Source organism: Mustelus asterias, chromosome 4 (genome assembly GCF_964213995.1).
Source record: "Mustelus asterias chromosome 4, sMusAst1.hap1.1, whole genome shotgun sequence".
Classification (NCBI taxonomy): domain Eukaryota; kingdom Metazoa; phylum Chordata; class Chondrichthyes; order Carcharhiniformes; family Triakidae; genus Mustelus; species Mustelus asterias.
In genome coordinates, this window is record NC_135804.1 from 48,657,645 (window position 1) to 48,685,175 (window position 27,531).

Below are 27,531 nucleotides of genomic sequence, written 5' to 3' on the forward strand. Positions count from 1 at the left end.
AGAAACAAGGATTAAAATTTCGAGTCCAATATGAGCCGCCTTCAGAATAAAAACGTTGAACAGGGTTCAGCTGTGTTCAGGTCGAATGAGTTTCACATCATCTGATTTGTATTGTGACAACATAGGAGAGGGAAAAGATCCCCTAGATTTCTGGGAATATGGTTCAGCTTTCCATTAGCATAATTGGAGCTGATGGCGTAGTAGTAATGTCACTGGGCTTATAATCCAGAGGCCCATACAAGTTCTCTGGGAACATAGATTCAAATCCCACCATGGCAGCTGGTGGAATTTAAATTCAAATTGGAGTTGAAAGCTAGTTTCAGTAATGGAGACCATGAAGCTGTCACCGATCGTTGTTTAATGAAAAAAAACTCACTCAGCAATTCCTTTTAGGAAGGAAATCTGCCGTCCTTACCTGATCTGGCCTACATGTGACTACAGACCCACAGCAATGTGATTGACTTTTATGGCGGCACAGTGGTTAGCACTGCTGCCTCACAGCACCAGGGACCCGGGTTCGATTCCGGCCTCGGGTCACTGTCTGTGTGGAGTTTGCACAATCTCCCCATGTCTACGTGGGTTTCCTCAGGGTGCTCTGGTTTCCTCCCACACTCCAAAGACGTGCGGGGTAGGTGGATTGGCCATGGAAAATTGCCCCTTAGTGTCAGGGGGACTAGCAGGATAAATGTGTGGGGATAGGGTCTGGGTGGGATTGTTGTTGGTGCAGGCTCGATGGGTTGAATGGCCTCCATCTACACTGTAGGGGTTCTATGAGTCTATGAAATGCATTTTCTTCCAAAATGTAAATGCACTGTCCACTAGAGCCACACAGAGCAGGAAAGTCCCAAATTCAGCTCCGTCTTTACTCAGCTCAGGTGACAGAATGGCCGTTAGAATTGGTGACATCACCTGGGGATTAGAAAGCAGCAACATCATCCAAATGGAGTTAACACAGGACTGAGTGTGATACTCCAAGAATTGAAATGTCTATTGATATCCAGATAAAGAATGGTCGTTTGGATGACACCAGTGTAGCCCAGCCCAAGTCAGCGGCTTTGATAGAGGAGGGGCGGTGGGGGTGGGGGGGAGGTGGTGGTGGGGGTGTGATGTGAAACAGAATAAAGAGAATGAGCAACAAATTCGCCTCTTGCTGAAATGAACAATTGTGGAAAAAACCCAAATCTTGTCATCTGCTTTCCCTTAGGAGTCTCAGACATAGAGATAGAAAGACAACCCGACGAAACAGATTCTGCAGCAATAGAACAACTGTTGACAATCGGCAGTCATTCTCTGGAATCTCGCCCGGCCTCTGCTGATATGACTGCTGTAAATGACGTACCTACAAATGTGGAGACAACTTTTGCAGACACTGTTACAGACTTACCAACTGATGGTCTAAAACTGAGGCATTGCACCAAGAACAGGCCAAGACCAAATAGAACCAGGAAACACCCACCTTCCAGGCCCAGTGTAAGTTTCTGAAGCGTTGTTTATAGAGACAAGCTAGCATAGGGACCAAAGAATATTTGGCCAGTCACTTACTTTGCACAATCCACTGGTTTACTTGTTAATAATTTACTTTATCAGCAAAAGTGATCAGGGAGAAGTAAAACTAAATAACGACCATGAAAATAATTCATTTCTTCCTGTTCTTCTTGTCAGTCCACTTGTTCTAGTGTCAAAGAATTGAATGATCCAGGCCTCATTAAGACCAGTGTAGACTAAAGCTGAGGGTCTAGATCCCATGCTGTTTTCCAGTTTTCGGATAAAGTTTGTTAGTATCTGGCCTCCTGCAGAGTTTTTATTCGTACTAAACCAGATTTAGAGTTGCCAATACTCGAGACTTTGTTAAACTTTCTATTAATTTTGGACTAATTTTAAACGTGTGTTGTTAGCTGAGATCAAAGGGGAGTGTGAAAGGAAACATCTGTGTACCTGTCTGTCTGGGTGTGTGTGTGTAGCTCTCTCTCTGTCTCTCCCTTGTCCAGGTAAATTGCAGGATTAAATAATAGTGCAAAATTAATGTAACAGTGACAGAGGTCAGACATTGGCCACTTAGCGCCCTCCACTGGCGTATCAGTCAATCACATTTAAATAGTTCCAGCAGGCATTCAGGGAAATAACATTGTAGAAGAGAGTTTTGAATAAGATTGGGGATCGGAGTTAGGCTGAAAGGGAATTCTGCAATAATATCCACATTTTAACAATATGGGGGTGGGGCAAGTTGTTGCAAATTTGGCAGCTAATTCTCCTTTTTAATATGCCTGGAGACACAAAGAAGGAGTAAAGGGAAAACACTGGATTTCTGCTCCTGTGATGTTCTCCCAGCAGTGCTGGTATTTCCTCTGAGGGTGGGAACTTAGTTATTCAATTTGCAATAGGCAACAATTAAAGAAAAACTGTGATAACAAACAGCAACCGCTCTGTCCATCTCATAGAAACTCTACAGTGCAGAAAGAGGCCATTCAGCCCATCGACTCTGTATCGACAACAATCCACCCAGGCCCTATCCCCATAACCCCTCATATTTACCCTGTCAATCTCCCTGACACTAAGAGTCAATTTAGCATGGCCAATCAACCTAACCTGCGCATCTTTGAATTGTGGGAGGAAACTGGAGCACCCGGAGGAAACCCGGGTGAGGATGATGTAAAAGCTGCCAATGTGCCAAAAATTGGAGGAGGTCTTTCTCGGGGTCTCTTTCAGATTAGACAGCCTGAGGGTGAGGCAGCAAAGGTGGGGAGGCCTAAAAATGTAAAGACATTTTTCACCTCTGCATCATCAAGATCCTCTGCCCAAAATCAGTTTTCTACTCGAAGATTGAGAAATTGGCCATTCCTGCTGCTGCAAGCCTCTCATGCACTCAGCCTCAGCAACCCAAGCCTTACTAGGAATGGGAAGATCAGACCCGCACTGCATATTATTAGCTCTGTGCCTCCCTGATCCCAGATTCTGGAGTCACTGTTTGGAAAGGAGTCACTATCAGCTGAGTAAGTTCGAGCAGTCATTGTTTTGTTTGTATTGTTGCATCATCTTCCATTACAGTCTAATGGGTTTGTACTGTGCTGCTAATGCCTACTCTCCTTTGACTGTAATGCTTAAGTGAATAGGGATTAGCAGGATAAATACATGGGGTTATGGCCTGGTCAGGAGGGTTTAGACCTCGAGTCTGAATGCATCAAAAAACCCAGTGCTAAGTGTGCCTCCAAACACGACACTAACTCGAGTGAAGGGTGATTTTACTGTTTGTGGGGTTCTTACCAGAATACAAATGATTGCCAATTATGATTAACATGAAATTGAAAGTAGCTCATTCTGCGAGGAAATGCTTTAAAAACATTTGTGTTTTCTGATGTTTGGGTACTGTCAGACTGGGCTGTTGATTGTGTTCTGTTTGTGCCTGGTACAGGTACAGCCTATGGAGCAGGAGAAGGGAGAGAGTGCAACTGAGAGCAAACTAGATCTAGGACTAGAAGAATTCTTCACCAAGAAGCTCATTGAGGAAGAAACGGGTTATGTGTCTGCTGCTCTGGACGATTCACTACCCAGGTGAGTGACAAATGTCCTATCATATTTCGGACTTGAACTTTGAGTAAAAGAATTGAGATATCAGAAGCTGAGGCACTCACTGCAGAGTATCCAGCCAGTGACTTACTCTAGTAACCACAGTCACCAAAATCTTGCTTACATTTACGCGGTGGGATTTTATGGTCCCGCTGACGGCACACCCCTGCAGCGGCTTTCCCAGTGGTGAGAGATGCATTCAATGGAAAACCCCATTGACAACGGCAGGACATAACATCCTGTCTCCAGCGAGCAGCGCACTGCCTCCTGCCGCCACAAAACACACCGCAGAGAGGGAGGAAAATCCTGTCCAGTGCTTTTACAGCTGGTCCAGTTCAATCCTTGGTCAATGGTCATGCCCAGGTTGTTGATGATGAGGAACTCAGTGATGGTGCTGCAACTGAAGGTTATAGTGAGGGGGTGAGACTCGATGGGCTGAAGGGCCTCTTCTCTGCTGTAAAACTCTATGACTCTAATGAACTGAGGACCGGCCTCCTCTTGGACCAGATGGAAATAGCAGCAAAGTCAGTAGTGAAAGTCTCAGACACAGGTGAAAGAGAAGGACAGCAAAGTTGGGCCCTTCAGCCCAACTTGTCCATGCCCCCCAGTTTTTACCACCAAGCTAGTCCAAATTGCCCGCGTTTGGCCCATATCCCTCTATACCCACCTTACCCATGTAACTGTCTAAATGCTTTATAAGAGACAAAATTGTACCCGCCTCCACTACTACCTCTGGCAGCTTGTTCCAGATACTCATCACCCTCTGTGTGAAAAAATTGTCCCTCTGGACCCTCTTGTATCTCTCCCCTCTCACCTTCAACCTATGCCCTCTAGTTTTAGACTCCCCTACCTTTGGAAAAAGATGTTGACTATCTAGCTGATCTATGCCCCTCATTATTATATAGACCTCGATAGATACCCCTAAGCCTCCTATGTTCCAGGGAAAATGTCCCAGTCTATCCAGTCTCTTCTTATAACTCAATCAAAGATTATAAAAGATTACTGAACAGTGGGCGGCACGGTAGCACAGTGGTTAGCACTGCTGCTTCACAGCTCCAAGGACCTGGGTTCGATTCCCGGCTTGGGTCACTGTCTGTGTGGAGTTTGCACATTCTCCTCGTGTCTGCGTGGGTTTCCTCCGGGTGCTCCGGTTTCCTCCCACAATCCACAGATGTTCGGGTTAGGTTGATTGGCCATGCTAAAATTGCCCCTTAGTGTCCTGAGATGCGTAGGTTAGAGGGATTAGTGGGTAAATATATAGGGATATGGGGGTAGGGCCTGGGTGGGATTGTGGTCGGTGCGGACTCGATGGGCCAGATGGCCTCTTTCTGCACTGTAGGGTTTCTATGATTCTATGAATGTTGACTCAACCTGAGGTTTCCACCTGCAATTTGACAGCATCAATTGCACAGATGGCATTGGCTGGTAGTCATAGAAAGCAGGTTGAATGCAAGGTTATCATCCTCTGCAGCTCCAAATAACAACATGTCATTTTGATGAGTACTTGCTAAAATCTAATGTGTAACATCAAGCGATTGTGGGTATGATGTTGTCAGCGTCAATCTTGGTTGTCAATTTTGGTCGTTTGTGTTATCACAGCAATAAAGATGAACAATTAGCACAACCAGTCAAAACTGGATTAGTTACAGTAGACACCCTGCTATAAATAGGATTCATGGTTGTCTGTAGTTCATTATTGCGGGTACAGAAGGATCAATTGTGTTTCTGCTTCCTGGTAATGAACACTACAATAAGTTACAAGTTTCTTCAGGGCTGCATGAGTATAAAACACTCCGTATGATCAACCATGATCATATTGGATAGTGACGCTGGCATAAAGGGCCGAATGGTCTACACCTGCACCTAGTTTCTATATTAACAACGAGAATATGCAGAGGGGTTTTGCGGGGGGGGAGGGGGGTGGTTGAGTCCACATTGACCACATTGGTGCTGGGGGGACTCAAAGCCAGAAGTTGCGAATCTCACTGGTAAATGTAACCAGGTTCATGCCCACAATGGATGTGAACATGATATAAATACATTTCAATGGATTTAAATATTAACAACCTCCGCCCCCACCCCCCGTGCATTGACGCCGCAAGGTCCGATTTACAACAGGTTCACCTCGTCGTGAATCTGTCGTGGGGATTCCCCCGCAAGTGTAAAGGTAAGTATAGCCCCCAGGGGAGTGGCATATGGCCAGCCAGTGCTCTAGCAATACCTCTGGCACTGCCCTAGCACAGATTGGTATCATGCTAACCTGGCAGTGCCAACATGTGTGAAGGGACACCTCCCTCTCTCTCACACACACACTCACCCCCCTCTCTCACACACACTCACCCCCCTCTCACACACACTCACCTACCTCTCTCTCACACACACTCACCCCCCTCTCACACACACTCACCTACCTCTCTCTCACACACACACCCACCCCCTCTCTCACACACACACTCACCCCCCCCCCTCTCACACACACTCACCTACCTCTCTCTCACACACACACCCACCCCCTCTCTCACACACACACTCACCCCCCCCTCTCACACACACACTCACACCTCCCCCTCTCACACACACACCCAACCCCTCTCTCACACACACTCACCCCCCTCTCTCACACATACTGACCTCCCTCTCTCTCACACATACACTCACCTCCCCCTCTCTCACACACACACACTCACCTCTCTCTCACACACTCACACCCCCCTCTCTCACACACACTCACCTCCCCCTCACACACACACTCACCTCCCCCTCTCACACACACTCACCTCCCCCTCACACACACACTCACCTCCCCCCTCACACACACTCACCCCCCCCCCCCCCTCACACACACACTCACCTCCCCCTCTCTCACACACACTCACCTCCCCCTCTCACTTATAACTATAATTGCAAACAATACATCACCTCCATTTTTGTTGGTTAGAACAATCTGAAATAATACCTTGATTTAAGAACCCTATTGACTGAGGGATCCAAACCAGAGAAGGTGTTTGTTCCCCAAGGAGCTGTATCTCTGATATCTGATTAGTTTTTAACTTGTTTCTTTGTTTCTTGCAGAAAAGGCCAACCTCTGAAGCAAGAAGATGTGAACACTTCATCATCGGCTCTTGCAAAGGCAAAGAAGAGATATCCCAAACTCAGTGACTTGTTTATCTTCAAGAAAACCAGGTTCAATAAATTGCAAAAGGCAGAGAAAGATTCTGAGGGAAACCAACAGAAAGGAAAGAAAAGTTTATCTGTGAATAGACCTGAGGAGTCGCATGGCCAGGCTAAACCACAAGAGGGCAGTGCTGAACATGCCAAGCAAGAACATATGCCCAGGCACAAGCCATCGTTAAGAAATGTCAAAGCTCGCTCATTAATTCTACTCCCAGGAAGTAAGGATGTTGAGGAATTGTCAATGCAGCTGACAGTACATGGCAAGGTGTGTCAAAAACAATGGGCATACTTTAAAAGCTTGCAGCAAATTGAAATGGGCATGTACTATGGGCTAACAGAATAAAAACAAGTGCCAATGCTGGAAATCTGAAATAAAATGAATCTTTGTGCATTGTCCAGATCTGGTGAAGGGCTACAGCTGAAACATTAATTCATTTTCCTCTTTTCAGATCCTGGTGAAACTGTGGTTTATTTCCAGCATTTTCTGGGGTTTTTTAATGGATAACAACACTGTTTAACCGTTGCACCTTTTGTATATAATAACATTGTCATTATTCTGAAAGTCAAGTCACCTGATAGTTTCCCTTCACCCCAACTTCAGACACTACAGCATTACCTGGCTGTATGGGTCTGGAGGTTAACTCGTCCCCAAACTCTCATGACTGCTCTGAAATTCAGGACAGGTCTCTAATTCTGCTGCCAAGTTCATCCTGGTCAAGGACCAACTGAGGAAGTTGCTGGCACTATATTTGACTTCAATATTTCTATGAGAGACCAGACAAGTAAGACTCACCAATGCACAGTGGTAGCAGTGTGTATCAACTATAGGATGCACTGCAGCAACACAGCAGTGACAACATCTTCCAAACCTGCAACATCTATACCACCTATTTGGACAAGGGCAGCAGAAGCGTGGAAATACCACCACCTGCAAGTTCCCCTCCAAGCCGCACCCCAACTGTCACTGGGGCAAAATCCTGGGAACTCCCTACGTAACAGCACTGTGGGTGTAACTACACCACGTAGATTGCAGTGATCCAAGAAGGCGGCACACCTCCTCTTTGATAAATGTAATTAGGAAGGGTGATGTCCACATCCTGTGAAAGAATTAAAATAAAGGTCCAGCATCTCTCCAGATGTGGATTCTGCACAACCCAACAGAATTTTAGCAGAACCAAGGGGAGGACCAGTCTGGCTGAATGAAATTGCAAGGTTGTGAGTTTGAATAGTTGGAAAGGAGAGAATTTATGGCTGGAGAGAAAGAGAGAAATTAAGACCTAATCGCGCCTTTGGTTGGATTGGTAATTGCATAGAATAACTGACTCCTACAAACCAGAAGGCTCAAGCTTTTCATCCCTCAGTTGGTCCTTGACCAGGATGAACTTGGCAGCAGAATTGGAGACCTGTCCTGAATTTCAGAGCAGTCATGAGAGTTTGGGGACGAGTTAACCTCCAGATCCGTACAGCCAGATAATGCTGTGGTGTCTGAAGTTGAGGTGAAGAGCTCGGTTAGCTGATCACAGGTAGAGCGAAAGTCAGGCTCTACCCTTGGCCTCAGCACCCTGGATCTTGACCAGAAGAGAAGAGGATTACCATGGACTCATGCTGTGAAGTGACACATAGATGTGTTGTGTTAGGACAGGATCAAACGTGGGTGTGATGCCCTATATGGTCAGCATGGGTGCCAGTACCTATGGAGCAGTAATCAGTTTGAGTTAACAATATCAGGAGAAGACACAAAGGAAAGAAGATCCAAATATTAACAGTGAAAGAAAATTGCATTTTTTTTAATGCCTTAACTGCTAGTGGTACGGTAATGCTTGAAGTTTGTCTAAATTGAATAATCCATTGTCGTTTGAAACCTATGGTTTGGTGAATTGATATTAGAGCTCTATCATTCTGTCCACTCACAGGAACCTCAGTCCGAGCTGTGTGAAGGAGGTCAGTTGCGTAGATCAGAGCTGCACACACACCGAGCTCTAGGTAGAGCAGGTCTGAAGGTGATGCACTCTGAACCGAAGATGAAACTGGTAAGAGATAAGTTCATTTTGAAAAGAGAGTGAGATTATTTGAAGTTTCTGCTTTTCAGAGTCTGCAGCCACCCTAACGATACTGCGAGGAAACGTCTATCAGCACATCGACCTGTGTAAAAACTGTGATGGCACTTAAAACATAACACACTGGCTGTGAAGGACTTTGAGATGTCTTGGGGATGTGGGAAGGCAACTTCCCCTGGTTCTCAATCCTTCCACCGATAGGAACAGTTTCTCCCTGTCCAGACTCCGTTATGATTTTGAACACTTCTGTCAAATCTCTTCTCAACTTTCTCATCTTCAAGATCAGTCACATCTTCTCCAATCTACCTCCCCAATGAAGTTCCTCATCCCTGGATTCCCTTCATGAATCTCTTCTGAGCCTCTCCAATGCCTTCATATCCTCCTTAAAGTGTGATGCCTTGAACTAGACAGAGTTCTCCAGTTGAGGCTGGACCTGTGTTTTATACACATTTATCATAATTTCTTTGCTTTTGTACTCTGTGCCCTTATTTATAAAGCCCAGGGTCCCATATGCATTTTTAACCACCCTCTCAACCTGCCTTGCCACCTGCAATGCATATAACCCCAGGTCCTTCTGCTCTTCACAGGCTAAATAATTACTTAATTTCACTATTTACAATGGAGAAACAGGTACAGAGATACAACCTGCCAGATGTCCCTGGAAAACTATTATTGAATCAGGGACACAACAAAATTAATGTCAACAAGACAACAGTAATGGAGAAATTAATAGTTTAAAGAATGACAAATCCCCAGGACCAGCTGGTTTCCCTTCAAGAGTATCAAAGGAAGTAGGTGAGACATTGCAGATGGTCCAGCTACAATCTTCCAAAGTTTTCTCGATTCGGGAACCATTCTGTGATATTGAAAAGTTCCATATCAATCTACTGTTTCGAAAAGGTGAAAGAGAAAAAGAGGGAATTATAGACCAGTTTGTCTAAAGTTGTTGGAGTCTATAATTAAGGATAGGGTGACTAGGACCTTGATATTTTCAGTTGATCAAACAGTGCCAGCCTGGATTTCTAAAGTGGAGGTCATGCCTAGTGAACCTAATTACATGATTTTGAAGAATAAATTAAGTATTAGGCAGGGAGATGTCTATAGATGTTATTCATATGGACATATGAGTGACACAGTGGTTAGCACTGCTGCCTCACAGTGCCAGGGACACGGATTTGATTTCAGCTTTGGGTGACTGTATGGAGTTTGCACATTCTCCCCATGTATGTGTGGGTTTCCTCCAGGTGCTCCAGTTTCCTCCCACAGTCCAATGATGTGTAGGCTAGATGGATTGGCCCTGGTGAATGTGTGGGGTTATGGAGATGGGGCGGGGGAGAGGACTTGGCTAAGATACTCTCTCAGAGAGTTGGTGCAGACCCAATGGATCACATAGCCTCCTTCTGCACTGTAGGGATTCTATGAGTCTATGACTTGCAGAAGGCATTTGATGAAGTCCCTCATAAGAGACTGTTAGGTAAAGTTGAAGATCTTGGAACTGAAGGCAAGTTGTTGACCTGGTGAGGATGTTGGCTGAGAATAGGGATAATGGGTAGATGTTGTCATTGGCCGGATCAGATTAATGATATCCCGCAAGGACCTGTGTTGGGTCCTTCATAATCCACTTTATTTATTTATGATTTAGCACATAGGATGGCGACATATCCAAATCAGCTCACAACACAAAAATATAACCATAGAATCCCAACAGTGCATTGTAAGCAGGTAAGTGTAAGCATAAAATCACAGTCACAATTGACAGATTAAGTGAATGGACAAATGGATTTCAATGTAAACAAAATGAGGTCTTCCGTTTTGAACCTAAAATGGATGGAACAAGGGACTTTCAAAATGGGGATAAGCCAAAAACATTGGAGGTCCAAAGAGACTTGGGATCCAGGGTCAAAGGTTATTAGCATGTTGTGAACAGGTACAGATAATCAAAAAGGTTAATAGAATGCTGGCCTTTATATCTTAAGGAACAGAATACAATGGGGTAGAAGTCATGCATCAGCTCTACAGAACCCAGATGAAACCACAGCTGGAATATTGCGAGCAGTTCTGGGGCCCCCCACCTTAGGAAAGATTGGAGGGGGAGGCTGATGACCTTAGAGTGCAGTGTAGAATTACAAGGGTTAAATTGCAAGAGAGATTGCACAAACTAGGATTGTATTCCAGGGAATTTGGAAGGTTATGGGGTGATTTGATCAAAGTTTCAGGATACTAAGGGGAACAAATCGGGTAGATTGGGAGAGAAATTATTTCCTCTATCAGTGAATGTAGGCCTACACAGCACAGGCAAAAAATTAGAACCTGCTCCTTCAGAACAGGAGTTAAGAAACACTTTTTCACACAGTGTGTGGTAGAAGAAGTTTACAACTCTTTTCTACAGCAGTTGATGCCAGATCAATTGTTAATTTCAAAACTGAGAGGGAAAGATTTTTGTTATCCAAAGGGATAAGGACAATGGTGGTTATTAAAGTTAAAGTTTATTTATTAGTGTCACAAGTAGGGTTACATTAACTCTGCAATGAAGTTACTGTGAAAATCCCCTAGTTGTCACACTCCTGTGCCTGTTTGGTTACACTGGGGGAGAATTTATCATGGATAATGCACCTAACCACCTTATGTAGATTTGGGTCACAGATCAGCCATGATACCAGTGAATGGTAGAACAGACCTATGGGCGAAATGGCCTTCTCCTGTTCTTCTGCTCCTCCCACACCTCACCCAGCATTTATAAAGCCCTTCTTGTCCCCCCAAAATCCCAAATCCCACCATAGCTGGTGAATTATTTTTGAAGTGCAGTTATAGTCCATGGCCTTCTCTGTTCAGACCAACCTAATCTCTTGTAAGGGTCCGAAGTGGGTAATCAGCCCTCTCGTTAGCATATGCAGGGGACCTAATACCTGTTTTAGGTGACTGTTTCAGGTACCTGAAAAATGGACCACATTGATCTTCGGTCAAACGTTTATCATGAAAATGGGATTAGTGCAACTTTAGTGGCAGTTATTGTCGGTGCAGGCGTGATAGGCCGGAGAGCCTTTTCTGCACTGTACTATGACTTTATGCATCCTTGAAGCACGTGATAATGCAGTGAAATTGGTCCTTTTTGTACCCATTGTAAAATGAGCACATGAAGGAACAATTCTTATTGCAGGAAGTTTCAAAGCCCCATGCTTGGATAGAATGGAGGAACAATGCAGTTCATGAGCATGTCACCAGGGGAGATGGGCTGTCCGTGTACATACTACAGGTTCACAAGGAGGGAAGGGCAATTGGCTGGAGAGCCATTTCCTGAATTGCCGTCAAGTACTCCCTTATGGATGGTTGTTGGGGTGATTTGATTGTGGGCAGCATGGTGGCATGCTGGTTAGTACTGCTGCCTCACAGTGTCAGGGACCTGGGTTCGATTCCCGGCTTGGGTCGCTGTCTGTGTGGAGTTTGCACATTCTCCCCCGTGTCCGCGTGGGTTTTCTCCGGATGCTCCGGTCTCCTCCCACAGTCCAAAGATGTGCGAGTTAGGTGGATTGGCCATGCTAAATTGTCCATTAATGTCAGGGGGATTAGCAGAATAAATGTATGGGGTTACAGGGATAGGGCCTGGGTGGGATTGTTGTCAGTGCAGCCTCTATGGGCCGAATGGCCTCCTGTACTGTAGGGAATCTCTATGGTTGCCTTGTCAGTACTGAAGACTCATTTGAACGTCGCACCACTTATAGACATTTTTAATGGCTAACGATGCAAGTGAGAAATTGAAAAATGTCAGAAGCTATGTTTAAATTCCTCATGTGAATTGCACAAAAACATTTAGAGATCGTGGGGTGTGCAAGTGATCCACGATGGGTGTAACATTATCAGTTTCAGAGTCCCCTAAGCAGAAAGGTTCCTGGGGGAGTGACCCAAAAAAGAAAATGATCAACTTCTGATTTGAAAAAGGGATTAACATTCATTGCACATTTATTGTTAGTTTTCAGAGAGTTTATTTAATGGCTGTTTTATTGGCTTTGAGTCAATGGAATTAACTCAGCCAAGTACCAGACACAATGTATACTCTGTGGTAACTTATTCTTTCCTTTTTGTACCTCTAGGGTGTAGAATCAGAACTGGATGGAACAAATTCTAATGGTAAGACACAGGAAATTTAAATATTGGCATTACTTTAAAAACGTCTCTTGTTCTTAATAAAATTCAGCAGCTCCACCACAAATGGAACCAAAATTTGCCACATGCAGTTTCTGCATTCAAAATGAAAACACAAGTGCTGCTGGTAGTGAAATGTCACACAATGTTTCATCATTGAGATCAAAGCCAGGGATCGAATCTAACTCGGTGTCAATGAGATGTAGGTGCCCTTTGCTGGCTGTCTTGGCTGTAAATGTCGACTTGGAGTCCAGTTCCTACTATTTCTATTTCAAAAACGTATATTAAATACAGCAAGCATCCTAGTTTGGACAATTCCAATTATCAGTGATGAAGATCTTGTCTCTGGGTCCTGCATTGAGTGATTTGATTTATTATTGTCACATGTATTAACATACAGTGAAAAGTATTGTTTCTTGCGCGCTATACAGACAAAGCATACCGTTCATAGAGAAGGAAACGAGAGAGTACAGAATGTAGTATTACAGTCATAGCTAGGGTGTAGAGAAAGATCAATTGCAAGGTAATGTGAGGTAGGTCCATTCAAATGCAAGGTATGTCCATTCAAAAGTCTGACAGCAGCAGGGAAGAAGCTGTTCTTGAGTCGGTTGGTACGTGACCTCAGACTTTTGTATCTTTTTCCCAAAGGAAGAAGGTTGAAGAGAGAATGTCCAGGGTGCATGGGGTCCTTAATTATGCTGGCTGCTTTGCTGAGGCAGCAGGAAGTGTAGACAGAATCAATGGATGGGAGACTGGTTTGCGTGACGGATTGGGCTACACTTGCGGTCTTGAGCCATACCAAGCTGTGATACAACTAGAAAGAATGCTTTCTATGGTGCATCTGTAAAAGATGGTGAGAGTCATAGCTGACATGTCAAATTTTCTTAGTCTTCGGAGAAAGTAGAGGCGTTGGTGGGCTTTCTTAACTATAGTGTCGGCATGGGGGCACCAGGACAGGTTGTTGGTGATCTGGACACCTAAAAACTTGAAGCTCTCGACCCTTTCTACTTCGTCCCCATTGATGTAGACAGGGGCATGTTCTCCTTTACACTTCCTGAAGTCGATGACAATCTCCTTCATTTTGTTGACATTGTTGAATGTGTTGTTGATGTAGTTCTCTGCCTTTCCCTAGCCTTTCAACTCTTGTACAGATAACTATTTTTTTGTTTGTTTCTGTATATTAAGTTTTTAGTAATCTGATGGCTATTTTTCTGGTAGTGTTAAGAAAGGTTGAGAGGGCAGTTAAGTGCCACACTTTAATGTCATGTTTGAACCTTCCCTGCCTTTGCTGCCTTGCAAGTCCCCAATCTCAGCTGGGTCTTTGGAGGAAAGCATCGAGTGGACAGGAGGCATTTATCCAGACAGGAAAAGAAAAACTCAGGTGAAACAAGTTAACCCATGCAATTTCTGGCAGACAGCTGAGGAATTTAAGTGGAACGTGCCTGAAACCAAGGATGGGATTAGCAGCATTCCAACCATACAATGACTAACAAAGTTAAATTGTTTTGAACTGACTGCCCCACTGCAGAATTAACATTTTTGATTTGTGATGTGAAACTGCAGCCCAGTTTTTAAGTGGGGTATGTCACTATTGACGTAAGCAGCCTTCTGGTGCTTTACCCATTTGTCATATGAGAGTCTGAGCTATGTATACATTAATCATGGTTAACTTAAACAATTTGAACAAAATGCAAAGTAGAAACTCCTTGCATCAAATGGCTTATTATCGAATAAATGCAACATAAAGTACAAGTTAGCTCAAGGGATCCATTGGTGTGTTTGGTACTGTTGAACGCAAAGAATAATGATGCAATTCATCACATTATATTCCTTTAACAGGTGTTTAAAAACAGATAATTTTGTTTGGAATCAGCATACACTGAAGTATCAACTTTCTCATGTTTTATTGCACCCCCAACGAACAGTGGTAGAGTCACAGAGTCAAACAGTACAGAATAGGCCCTTCGGCCCCTCAAATCTGCACCAACAAAACTACATTAAGTCTACACTAATCCCACTTTCCAGCACTTGGCCCATAGTTTTCAATGCTATGACATTTCAAGTGCTCATCCACGTACCTTTTAAAGGTTGTGAGTTTCCCTGCCTCTATTACCCTCCCAGGCAATGCATTCCAGACTCCCACCACCCTCTGGGTGAAAAGATCTTTCCTCAGATGCCCTCTAATTCTCCTGCCCCTCACCTTAAAATTATGCCCCTTCGTTATTGACCTTTAAACCAAGGGGAACAGCTACTTCCTATTCACCCCGTCCATACCCCTCATAATCTAATACACCTCAATCAGGTCCTCCCTCAGCCTTCTCTGCTCTAAAGAAAACAACATGAGCCTGTCCAGTCCATCTTCATAGCTCAAATGCTCCGTCCCAGGCCACCTCCTGGTGAATCTTCTCTGCACCCTCTCCAGTGCAATCACATCCTTCCTATAGTGAGGCAACCAAAACTGCACACAGTACTCCAGGTGTGGCCTAACCAAAGTTTTGATCATGCTCCAACATAACCACCCGCTTTTATAATCTATGCTATGACTGATAAAAGACAAGCGTTCCGTATGCCTTCTTAACTACCCTATTAACCTGTCCTGCTGCCTTCAGGGATCTGTGGACAAACACCTTTCCATTCCTCTGAGCTTCCTACTGTCCTGCCATTCATTGAGTACATCCCTGTCTTGTTACTCCTTCCAAAGTGTATCACCTTGCACTTTTCAGGGTTAAATTTTGTGTGTCACTGATTTGCCCAACTGACATAAGAACATAAGAACATAAGAAATAGGAGCAGGAGTAGGCCATCTAGCCCCTCGAGCCTGCCCCGCCATTCAATAAGATCATGGCTGATCTGACGTGGATCAGTACCACTTACCCGCCTGATCCCCATAACCCTTAATTCCCTTACCGATCAGGAATCCATCCATCCGCGCTTTAAACATATTCAGCGAGGTAGCCTCCACCACCTCAGTGGGCAGAGAATTCCAGAGATTCACCACCCTCTGGGAGAAGAAGTTCCTCCTCAACTCTGTCTTAAACCGACCCCCCTTTATTTTGAGGCTGTGTCCTCTAGTTTTAACTTCCTTACTAAGTGGAAAGAATCTCTCCGCCTCCACCCTATCCAGCCCCCGCATTATCTTATAAGTCTCCATAAGATCCCCCCTCATCCTTCTAAACTCCAACGAGTACAAACCCAATCTCCTCAGCCTCTCCTCATAATCCAAACCCCTCATCTCAGGTATCAACCTGGTGAACCTTCTCTGCACTCCCTCCAATGCCAATATATCCTTCCTCATATAAGGGGACCAATACTGCACACAGTATTCCAGCTGCGGCCTCACCAATGCCCTGTACAGGTGCATCAAGACATCCCTGCTTTTATATTCTATCCCCTTCGCAATATAGGCCAACATCCCATTTGCCTTCTTGATCACCTGTTGTACCTGCAGACTGGGCTTTTGCGTCTCATGCACAAGGACCCCCAGGTCCCTTTGCACGGTAGCATGTTTTAATTTGTTTCCATTGAGATAGTAATCCCATTTGTTATTATTTCCTCCAAAGTGTATAACCTCGCATTTCTCAACGTTATACTCCATTTGCCATATCCTCGCCCACTCACTCAGCCTGTTCAAATCTCTCTGCAGATCTTCTCCGTCCTCCACACGATTCACTTTTCCACTTATCTTTGTGTCGTCTGCAAACTTCGTTACCCTACACTCCGTCCCCTCCTCCAGATCATCTATATAAATGGTAAATAGTTGCGGCCCGAGTACCGATCCCTGCGGCACGCCACTAGTTACCTTCCTCCAACCGGAAAAACACCCATTTATTCCAACTCTTTGCTTCCTGTCGGATAGCCAGTCCCCAATCCACTTTAACACACTACCCCCAACTCCGTGTGCCCTAATCTTCTTCAGTAGCCTTTTATGGGGCACCTTATCAAACGCCTTTTGGAAATCCAAAAACACCGCATCCACCGGTTCTCCTCCATCAACCGCCCTAGTCACATCTTCATAAAAATCCAACATGTTCGTCAAGCACGACTTTCCCCTCATGAATCCATGCTGCGTCTGATTGATCGAACCATTTCTATCCAGATGCCCTGCTATCTCCTCTTTAATAATGGATTCCAGCATTTTCCCTACTACAGACGTTAAGCTGACCGGCCTATAGTTACCCGCCTTTTGTCTCCTTCCTTTTTTAAACAACGGCGTAACATTAGCCGTTTTCCAATCAACCGGCACTACCCCAGAATGCAACGAGTTTTGATAAATAATCACTAACGCATCCACTATTACCTCTGACATTTCTTTCAATACCCTGGGATGCATTCCATCCGGACCCGGGGACTTATCCACCTTCAGTCCCATTAGTCTACCCAGCACTGCCTCTCTGGTAACATTAATTGTATTAAGTATTTCTCCTGCTGCCAACCCTCTATCGTTAATATTTGGCAAACTATTTGTGTCCTCCACCGTGAAGACCGACACAAAAAACTTATTTAAAAACTCAGCCATATCCTCATTTCCCACTATTAACTCCCCCCTCTCGTCCTCCAAGGGTCCAACATTCACTCTAGCCACTCTATTCCTTTTTATATATTTATAAAAACTTTTACTATCATTTTTTATATTAATTGCTAGCCTAGCTTCATAGTCTATCCTTCCTTTCTTTATCGCTTTCTTAGTCTCTCTTTGTTGTTTCTTAAATTTTTCCCAATCACTTGTTTCTCCACTATTTTTGGCCACTCTGTACGCAGCTGTTTTTATTTTAATACTCTCCTTTATTTCCTTCGTTATCCACGGCTGGTTCTCCCTTTTCTTACAATCCTTGTTTTTTGCTGGAATATATTTTTGCTGAGAACTGAAAAGGATCTCCTTAAAAATCCTCCACTGTTCCTCAGCTATCCTACCTGCCAGCCTGCTCTCCCAGTCTACCTTAGCCAATTCATCCCTCATCCTATCATATTTCCCTCTGTTCAAACAGAGGACACTGGTTTGGGACCAAACTTTCTCCTCTTCCATCTGAATCAGAAATTCGACCATATTGTGGTCACTAGACCCAAGAGGGTCCTTCACAATAAGATCCTTAATTCTACCTACCTCGTTACACAATACCAGATCCAAAATAGCTCGTTCCCTCGTCGGTTCCGTAACATGCTGTTCAAGGAAACTATCCCGACAGCATTCTAAGAACTCTTCCTCCATTCCACCCTTACCGACTTGAGTCTGCCAGTCAATGTGCATGTTGAAGTCCCCCATGATTATTGCCGTTCCGTTTTTACACGCATCCCTTATCTGCTTGTTTATAGCCCTCCCTACCTCAACATTATTATTTGGGGGCCTATATACCACACCTACTAGTGTCTTTCTCCCTCTACTATTCCTCATCTCTACCCATAATGATTCCACGTTTTGTTCCTCAGAGCCTATGTCATCCCTCAGTACTACCCTGATATTATCTCTTATTAATAGCGCGACCCCACCACCTTTTCCTTCCTGTCTATTCTTCCTAAACGCCTGATACCCCTGGATATTCATCTCCCAGTCCTGGTCACCTTTCAGCCACGTTTCTGTAATGGCCACTAGATCGTACCCACTCGTGCTGATTTGCACCATCAACTCATTTACCTTGTTCCGAATGCTTCGTGCATTCAGGCAAAGTGTCCTTATTCCAGCTTTTATCTGGACCCGCTTTGATGAGTCGCGAACACCCTCTCCCTCTACTCCCTTATCTAAATTACCGCCTTCATTCACTTGCACTCTCTCCTCTACCATTAATTTTGTAATTCCCCTTACCCCTGCATCCTCCACCCCATCAATTAGTTCCTTGATCCTAGTCAACTCTTCTAGCTCCCCTCCCCCCAACCTATCTAGTTTAAATTCTCCCCAGTAACCTTAGCCAACCTACCGGCCAGGATATTGGTCCCCGTGTGATTCAAGTTCCACCCGTTTTTTGTATACAGATCACCCCTGCCCCTAAAGAGGTCCCAATGGTCCAGGAACCTGAATCCCTGCCCCCTGCACCAGTCCCTCAGCCACACATTCATCTTCCACCTCACTCCATTCCTGCCCTCACCTTCCCGTGGCACAGGTAGTAATCCTGAGATTACTACCTTTGCTTTCCTCTTTCTCAGCTGTCTCCCTAATTCCCTGTACTCCCTTTTCATGACCCCTTCTCCCTTCCTACCCACATCAGCGGTACCAATATGTACCGCTACCTCAGGCTCCTCTCCCTCCCACCTCAGGATTTCCGGGACGCGACTAGCGACATCCTGGATCCCGGCCCCAGGGAGGCAGACCACCATGCGAGAATCCCGCCTACCTCCGCAGAAACGCCTGTCTGTCCCCTTCACCATCGAGTCCCCGATTAATACCGCTGACCAGCCCATCTTCCTGCAACCTAAGGCCGCCTCCTTCACTGTTAACCACCCTACCAATCTTCATGCCGTCCTCAAACTTACTTATCCCCCCCCCCCCTCGCCCCCCGATCTCATTCTCATCCTATTGTTTAAATATACCACAAAGGGATCTAGCACTGATCCCGATGGTATGCCACTGGACACCAGCCTCCAGTCACACAGCCTTCTACCACCACCCTCAGCCCCCTTCCACTAAACCAGTTTTGGACCCAACTTGTCAAATTACCCTGGATCCCATGTGCTTTTAGCTTCTTCATCAATCTCCCACATGGGGCCTTGTCAAAGACTTTGCTGAAATATAATCAGATTCTACAAGCTTTGATCTAACCTCCATGAAAAGAACAGAGCCCACAGAATCTGATTATGTTGCATTAGCAATTTGGCACTCCGGGTTGAATGATGTGCACGTGCTTTTTGAAGGGACTAGCTTAAACACAAAGCTGTAGAGGGGTTAGAGGGTCTCGAGTAATGGATTTGGAAGTAATCAAAAAGTCTGTCCTAAATCTGGAGTTGAAGAATAGAAGGTTAGAATATTTGATATGGAGGCTATTTTCACAATGTGATAATCTGCCAGAAAAAAACTCGACCACTTATAGTCCTTACTTTCTATTAACTTAGGTGCAAAATAATGTCACTAATCTTAGCAATTCCTGAGGATGTAATGCAATAAAAGGTAATAAAAACCTTTTAAGAAGTAACAAGAATCCTTCTCACAAGCCCTTCCTGTGAACGAAATTAGATTCTTTTGTGAAATATCTGGTCAGATAGCACTCCCACTACACTGGAGATTACATCAGCCCTCCTGGACTTCAGAGCAAAAAAGAATAACCATTCTGTCAGACTTTGATTTAAACCATAACTAAAAATTTGGTTTGTTTAAAGAAATGTTTAAATAGCAGCAAAAAGATCAATTCAACAGATGTATGTGTACAAAAGTTAACTTGCATCTCCTTATTCACAAAATAAAACAGATGTGATGCTTCACTAACTCTCTTAATAAGACACTGTAATGTTGGAAAGAGGGATGTGTTTGCGGGGGCAAGGAAGCATTTAATTAGAGCTGCAAAACAAGGAGGATATGATCACATTACTGGGGATTTCCTAATAGCCTCCAATTAGTGAGAGAGATAGAGGAGCAAATCTTCAGGGAAATCACAGAAATGTGCAAATGGTCACATTGGGGGACTTTAGTTACCCCAACTGGAGTGACGTTAGAGTAAATGGTACGGAGGGGAGGAATTTCTAAAATGTGTTCAGGAGAACTTCCTTGACCAGTATATTCTTGGTCCAACAAGGAAGGAGGAACTGTTGTATCTGGTAGTGGGGAATGAAGTGAGTCAAGTGGACAAAGTGTCTGTGGGGAGACACCTAAATTCGAGTGATTAGCAATGGAGAAAAGCAAGGAACAATCAAAAGTAGAATCTTAGAATTGAAAGCAGGCTCACTTCAATGGAATGAGAGGGAATCTGCAAAGTAAAATGGAATGAAAGACCGACAGAAAGAACTGCAACAGAACAATGGGAAATGTTTCGGGTATATTCCAACAAGGGGGAAGGATGACAGAACCAAAACCAGGGATCCTTGAATGATGAGAGAGATAGAGAGTATGATGAAACAAAACAAAATGTGAGGTGAATTCTTCAAGTGAGAATTAGCTCAAATGTAAGTTGAGAGGGAAAGTGAAATAAGACTGGCAGAGAGAGAATATGAATGAATGGCAGTTAACCTAAAAGCGAACCTAAAATCTTCCACCAGCAGATAAATAGTAAGCAGGTAATAAGAGGCTAGGTGAGTACTATTATGGCAAAGGGGGTGTTAAATGCTTAGAGATGCAGGGCAAGGTTAGAATGCTTAATAAGTACGTTGTATCAGGGTCTATAAGGGGGAGGATGCTGACAAAATATCAGCAGAAGCAGAAATGTTAGAGAGACAGGATGGGGTGAAAATTGATAGGCAGGATGCTTTTGCTGGCTATGCTTAGAGTGGATAAGCCACCCAGTCTGGACAGTTCACATCCCAGCTTGTTAAAGGAAAGTGAGGTTGGAAATAGCTAAAGAGCTTAAATTGTCCTAATCTTCAAATCTTCCCTAAGTACTGGATTGGAAATTGGCAAACGTGACATATTTGTGGAAAAGAGTGTAATATGGGTCACATGGTGGCACAGTGGTTAGCACTGCTGCCTCACAGCGCCAGGGACCCAGGTTCGATTCCAACCTCAGGTTTAAAAGTTAAAGTTTCTTTATTAGTCACAAGTCAGTGGTGGTGGAGGCAAACTCAATAGGGTCTTTTAAGAGACTCCTGGATGAGTACATGGAGCTTAATAGGATGGAGGGTTATAGGTAGGTCTAGAAGGTAGGGATGTGTTCGGCACAACTTGTGGGCCGAAGGGCCTGTTTGTGCTGTAGTTTTTCTATGTTTCTATGTAAGGCTTACATTAACATTGCAATGAAGTTACTGTGAAATTCCCCTAGTCGCCACATTCCAGCGTTTCTGTTCAGGTAAATGCACCTAACCAGCACGTCTTTCAGAATGTGGGAGAAAACTGGAGCACTCGGAGGAAACCCATGCAGACACGGGGAGAATGTGCAAACTCCACCCAAGCCAGGAATCAAACCCGGGTCTCTGGTGCTATGAAGTAGCAGTGCTAACCACTGTGCTACCGTGCCGCTCGGGTGACTCTGTGTGGAGTTTGCACATTCTCCCAGTGTCTATGTGTGTTTCCTCCGGGTGCTCCGGTTTGCTCCCACAATCCGAAAGACATGCTGGTTAGGTGCATTGGCCATGCTAAGTTCTCCCTCAGGATATCCGAACAGGCGCCGGAGTGTGGTGACTGGGGGATTTTCACAGTAACTTCATTGCAGTGTTGATGTAAGCCTACTTGTGACTAATAAATAAACTTTAAGGACATTTTTAGTAACTGCAGGCCGGTGAGTTTAACATCATTTAGAAATAGCTATCAGGGAAAATAGTAACAGGCACTTGGAGAGGTTTGAGTTAATTAAGGGTATAGCCAGATTGGATTTGTAAAAGGCAGCTTGTGTTTGACTAACCTGATTGAACTTGTGATGAAGTAACAGAGAAAGTTGATGAAGGCAATGCAGTTGATGTTCTCTATATGGATTTTATAACAATGCACTTCATAGAAGGCTGGTTAATAAAATTGGGGCTCATGGAACAGAAGGGTCAGTGTCAGCTTGAATAAAACTTGAGGACAAAAGATAGTGAATCATGGTAAAAGGTTATTTTTCAGATTGGAGGATGGTAGACAGTGGCATTCCCCAAGGAGTCAGTGCTTGAATCATTTTTTATATGCAGATAAATTACTTGTATGTTAGAAGATAGAGTAGAATTTCAAAATACACCGATAATAATGAACTTGGAGATGTGGCAAAGAATGAGGATGATATCAGGAGAGGCGATGGCCGAGTGGTATTATCGCGCGACTATTAACCCAGAAACTCAGCTAATGCTCTGGGGACCCGGGTTTGAATCCTGCCATGGCAAATGGTGGAATTTGAATTCAATAAAAAAAATTTGGAATTAAGGATCTACTGCTGACCATGAAACTATTGTTGATTGTTGGAAAAACCCATCTGGCTCATTAATGTCCTTTAGGGAAGGAAATCTGCTGTCCTTACCTGGTCTTGCCTACATGTGACTCCAGAGCCACAGCAACATGGTTGACTCTCAACTTCCCTCAGGCAACTAGGGATGGGCAATAAATGCTGGCCAGTCAATGATGTCCATGCCCTACAAATGAATTCAAAAAATCAACTGTAACAGAACATGTTTCGTCATGGGTCCAGGGTCTAGATGGGGTTTGTCTGTTAACCTAAGAATGCTGCCATTGGCCATTATTTGTAAGAACCATTCCTCTTTATTTACAGATCTGTATACATAATTGGGCCTGGGTAGTCAGTGATGGGGGAAGGAAACTCGATGAGTGAGGGAGCCAGTAAGGGGGGTGGTCAGTGAGAGGAGTTGAGGTGGTGGGAGAATAGTCAAAGTTAATGTTGGGAAAAGCTGGATGCAGCGATGGGGACACTGGACATGTTGATGAGTGACCGTGGGATTCTTCCAGGGGAACAAGGTAAGATGGTTCATCTGTATTTATCTTGTGATTAGCTGTTCCTTGTAAAGGTATTATGTATCTAGATATATGTACTGTGTATGAGATAAGAAAATGGATGTTTTACATGCAGTTGTGTGTGTTTATTTTAGTAGGAATCTCTGGAGGGAACAAACCACAGCCTCCGTCTCAGTCTCTGAAGCTTACTGCACTAGCCAACATGGCTAAATCCTGTGCAGACAGTAGTGCAGGTAAAATGAGATATTCCTCCAGTTTTAAAACATATCTACTGTGGAAGGTGGCAGTTGTTGAATTTTTTGCAGTTATGCAAGCATGTAACTTACTCACCTTTCCCTGAGGATATTGGCTTTTCGTGGGCTTAGGGTTCCATGGGAACCATTTTCTATCTCACACAAGAGACAACCGTCTTCACGTATGAAACCTTTCACTGACTCTCAGTACCCTACTTGACAGTGGGCCAATTGCAACAAGATGCAATCCTGACCTTAACTCCATGACAACAGTGACTCCTTCAATTCCATCCCTTGTGGAACGTTTGGGATATTTGTAGGATATGAAAAGGGGCTAATCAATGTCACCTGACAATGACACCTATGCATTTTTAGTAGTGGTCCCTGGATTGTAATTAGGTATAAAAATCATGGCTGACTTTTCCTTTAAACAGAGGCACTGAGATGCATGTCGTGGTCCCCGTTCTCTCGTGTGAAATGAATTAATTCCCTACGGAATCTGTATAGTGTAGTTCCACATTGGGCAGTAACTGTTACAGGTAACTGCACCTTGTACTAACAAACATAGGCAAAGTATTGCAGGTACAGAAGTTATGTACAGTAACATTGCTTAGCTTGCATCCAATTTGCTGTATTGAAACAGAAGGCACACCAACTTCCCCTGTCATCAATAATAACACTAGCAGTAAATCTGCCCAGTAATCTGCCTGACCATTTTTAAATTCTTTAACAGGACATGGGCGCTGCTGGCTATTTGTTGTCCATCCCTAATTGCCCCTGAGAAGGTGGTGGTGAGCTGCTGCCTTGAACTGCTGTAGACCATGAGGTGTAAGCACACCCATAGTCCCGTTAGGAAGGGAGCTCCAGGATTTTGACCTGGCGATAGTGAAAGAACAGTGATGTATTTCAGAGTCAGGATGGTGAGTGGCTTGGAGGGGAGTTTGCAGTTGGTGGCGTTCCCATGTATCCGCTGCCCTTGTCCTTAAAGATGGTAGTAGTCATGGATTTGGAAGGTTAGATTCACATTCTGCGACTGGATCTGTGAAATGGAACCAAGACAAATGAATAATGGCATGATATGGTATGAGGAAACTGTCATGCTGAAAGGAAGGTTTTGCGGCAAATGCCATTTCTTATAGTCAATCTCAACTGGATGACAAAGGTTTAGGGAATGTTCAGATTGAATGCAATGACATTGCTTTGCTCTCCTATTCTGGGCACACATTGAAACTATAAGTAATTATCCCAGATACAAATGCCATTTTTGTAGAAGAACTGAGGAAAGAAGAGAAAGATTTTGGAACCCAGGGTCCAGATTTTGAATAATATTTAAGAAAGTGCCTTCATTTATTTATTCAGATAAAGAGGAAAATTCTGAAGGACCGTTATCCACAGGAGTCAAGAATGCAGAATCTGACAGTGAAGAAGAAACAAAAAGACAAGAACTTCCAACAGGAGGGATCCAGAGAATCCTGCTTCCCCCTCCTCGCAGGAAAATTCTGCAACAAGGGAGCAAAGAGCAAAGTTCAAATCCTGTACCCGTTCCACGAAAACTTATAGCATTGCAAAGAAGCGTAATTCAGGATGAAGCTGCCAGCACTGAGGAGCATACATCACCAAATTCAACATCAATGATGAAACTGGACAATGAGGGGGAGGATAAGGAGGAGAATGAAGGATGTCCACTTTCTGAAGGTACTGCTTCATTCGTTCTAAAATTCAGAAATGTGAGTGAAGGGTTAAAGACGCGTAGTTAGGGAAGTGATTAGTTATCACTCCGTTTCCATGGCCTGAGCCATTTTACATGGAATTTCAAATACAGGCAGCACCTATTACACAGAGCAAATCATAATTCATAGCACATACAGCAAATCATATACACAACACATACTATACAAAGCAAATCATACACACAACTTATTCCATACATGGCAAGTGTAGAAATCCAAGGCATTTGTTGCAATATGCCATACCATACCAAGTCACTTGCACTGTTCATGGCACAAATCAGAGTAAGGAGATACTAACTAAACTAAGAAATTCTGGTGTCAAACTTAGGTTTAAAAGGTAATCAAATTGCAGATTGTTAGCATGAATTCACCAGTTGCCTGCCTGCGGAATATAGTCAGAGAAAACCTATTTCCACCATCTTACTAACGGACACTTAATTCCATCAGGCTTTCTGCAATGGAGGCAATATGGGACCTCCTCCCCCGCCCGTCCCCCATTTCTCCGGCAAGCAAGCAAGAACCACCCCCCATAGCCAAGATTAAAATCTCCCCAAAGTGTTTTCCGCTCCTGAGTGTCACAGAGATACATTGAATCCTCTATGGAGACATCAGTGGTACTGGCCACTTTATTCTCTGACCTGGATGGAACGCAGCATTGGATTTGCAACAAGGGTGTGAATGGAAATCAGCATTTTGTTAATCAATGTGTTTTTCTCTATTTCTAGATATAAAGCACCAGGAGGAGCCCTTTCCCCAAATGAGAGTTCTGTCTGTCTCTGACGAACAATTGGATCAGCTCAGCAGCCCAGGAGAGCCAGAAGGTAGGAAATTGGCGGCTCTTTTGTGTGGACAATTAACACTAAATTCCATTTATTTTCAAGATAATTTACATCCAACAGTTTGGTTTTTTTTCCCCACCCTGGCACCCTCCCCAGGCAAGCAACCTGCCGCTGCCAATCTGAAACCAGTCACTGAGCCGGGTGGTGGTGTTCCTCTAATTCCTCTCCCCCTTCCTGTGGAACAGGCAGGTTTCCTGCTCACTGGGGCCATGAGCTCATTGCATTTGAACAATATATCGTGATTTGAAACTGGCAGCACACAGGGGCTAATGAACCGTGAATGTGGATTTGCAGCACAAGCCTCCATATTAAGTACCCATTGATGATTCAATTTTCAGAATGATATCATCCAGCTCAGTGTGTGTGTCTGCTCATTGCTGGAGCATTAGCCTGCTCTCTCCCCGTAGCCTCTATCCCTCTATTTCCACACACCGGCAATCATCAGGCAATCAAATTATGAAGCATTTGGGAGAGTGAATAGGGAAAGATTGTTTCCTCTATAGTTGAGGAATCAGTGATAAGCAGTTATCAATTTAAAATCGTACCTCAGAGAGAAGCTGGGAGAAATTTCTTTAAATTTGTTGGAGCATGGAATTCTTGTCCGAGGCGGAAATGATTTTCATCTTTTAAGGAAAATTTGAACACTTGACCTGAAGCAGCAAAAGGAAAATCTGAAGTAATTCACCTCAAATGAGCCCCATGCTGTTCCTGCATAGCCAGCCATAGAGTAGCAGTTAGATCCTTCTCCAGCCAGCCTCTGTGGCTCAGGGAAACCACATGAGGAATTAAGAGGGAGAACGTAAGTGCAAATAAGATAAGTAAATGAATGTTGTCTGTGAATGTCTGTGAAAAACGGCAGTAGTGTAGACAAATGAATCTCCTGGAGGGACTGTCCCAGTTTCCCAAGGTGGTCAGATATGGCAGCTGTTAGCGTTCTGCTGTCGAGCTGATGTGGCCATTCTTCCCATGGAAACCATCACTGATATCCCCCTCCCTAATGCAATTGCAGCATCCGACAGCCACACTGGCTGGGATTAGCTATCAAGATACAGACTGAGAAATGCATCACAATATCTGTCCATTTACGGGCTTGGCCCAGACCATGAGAGAAGCTGGAGTTTCACTTCATAACTTTTCAAAATCACAGTGTATTTATGTCAAACTTTCCCCGGGCAGACTAACCTGATGGAGTTGACTCGGGTTGGCTGTAAATTGTGCACAATTTGTAGAGTTGTGCTTCATGGCTTCTACTTGCTGTACATGTTGGAAGCCAATAATTCCTCCATT

The 27,531-nt window shown here is 44.2% G+C and overlaps 1 protein-coding gene across 1 annotated transcript in view; it reads left to right on the top strand.

Annotated features, from left to right (window-relative positions):
* Positions 1 to 27,531, top strand: part of carmil2 (capping protein regulator and myosin 1 linker 2) — a 151,074-nt gene that overhangs the window by 117,073 nt on the left and 6,470 nt on the right. Inside the window, exons 31-38 of the mRNA XM_078210947.1 lie at positions 1,205 to 1,470; positions 3,410 to 3,549; positions 6,637 to 7,003; positions 8,652 to 8,768; positions 12,884 to 12,920; positions 23,577 to 23,675; positions 25,035 to 25,370; positions 26,131 to 26,226. Of these exons, the coding sequence (XP_078067073.1) occupies positions 1,205 to 1,470; positions 3,410 to 3,549; positions 6,637 to 7,003; positions 8,652 to 8,768; positions 12,884 to 12,920; positions 23,577 to 23,675; positions 25,035 to 25,370; positions 26,131 to 26,226 (1,458 nt within the window). The remainder of the gene's footprint in view (positions 1 to 1,204; positions 1,471 to 3,409; positions 3,550 to 6,636; positions 7,004 to 8,651; positions 8,769 to 12,883; positions 12,921 to 23,576; positions 23,676 to 25,034; positions 25,371 to 26,130; positions 26,227 to 27,531) is intronic.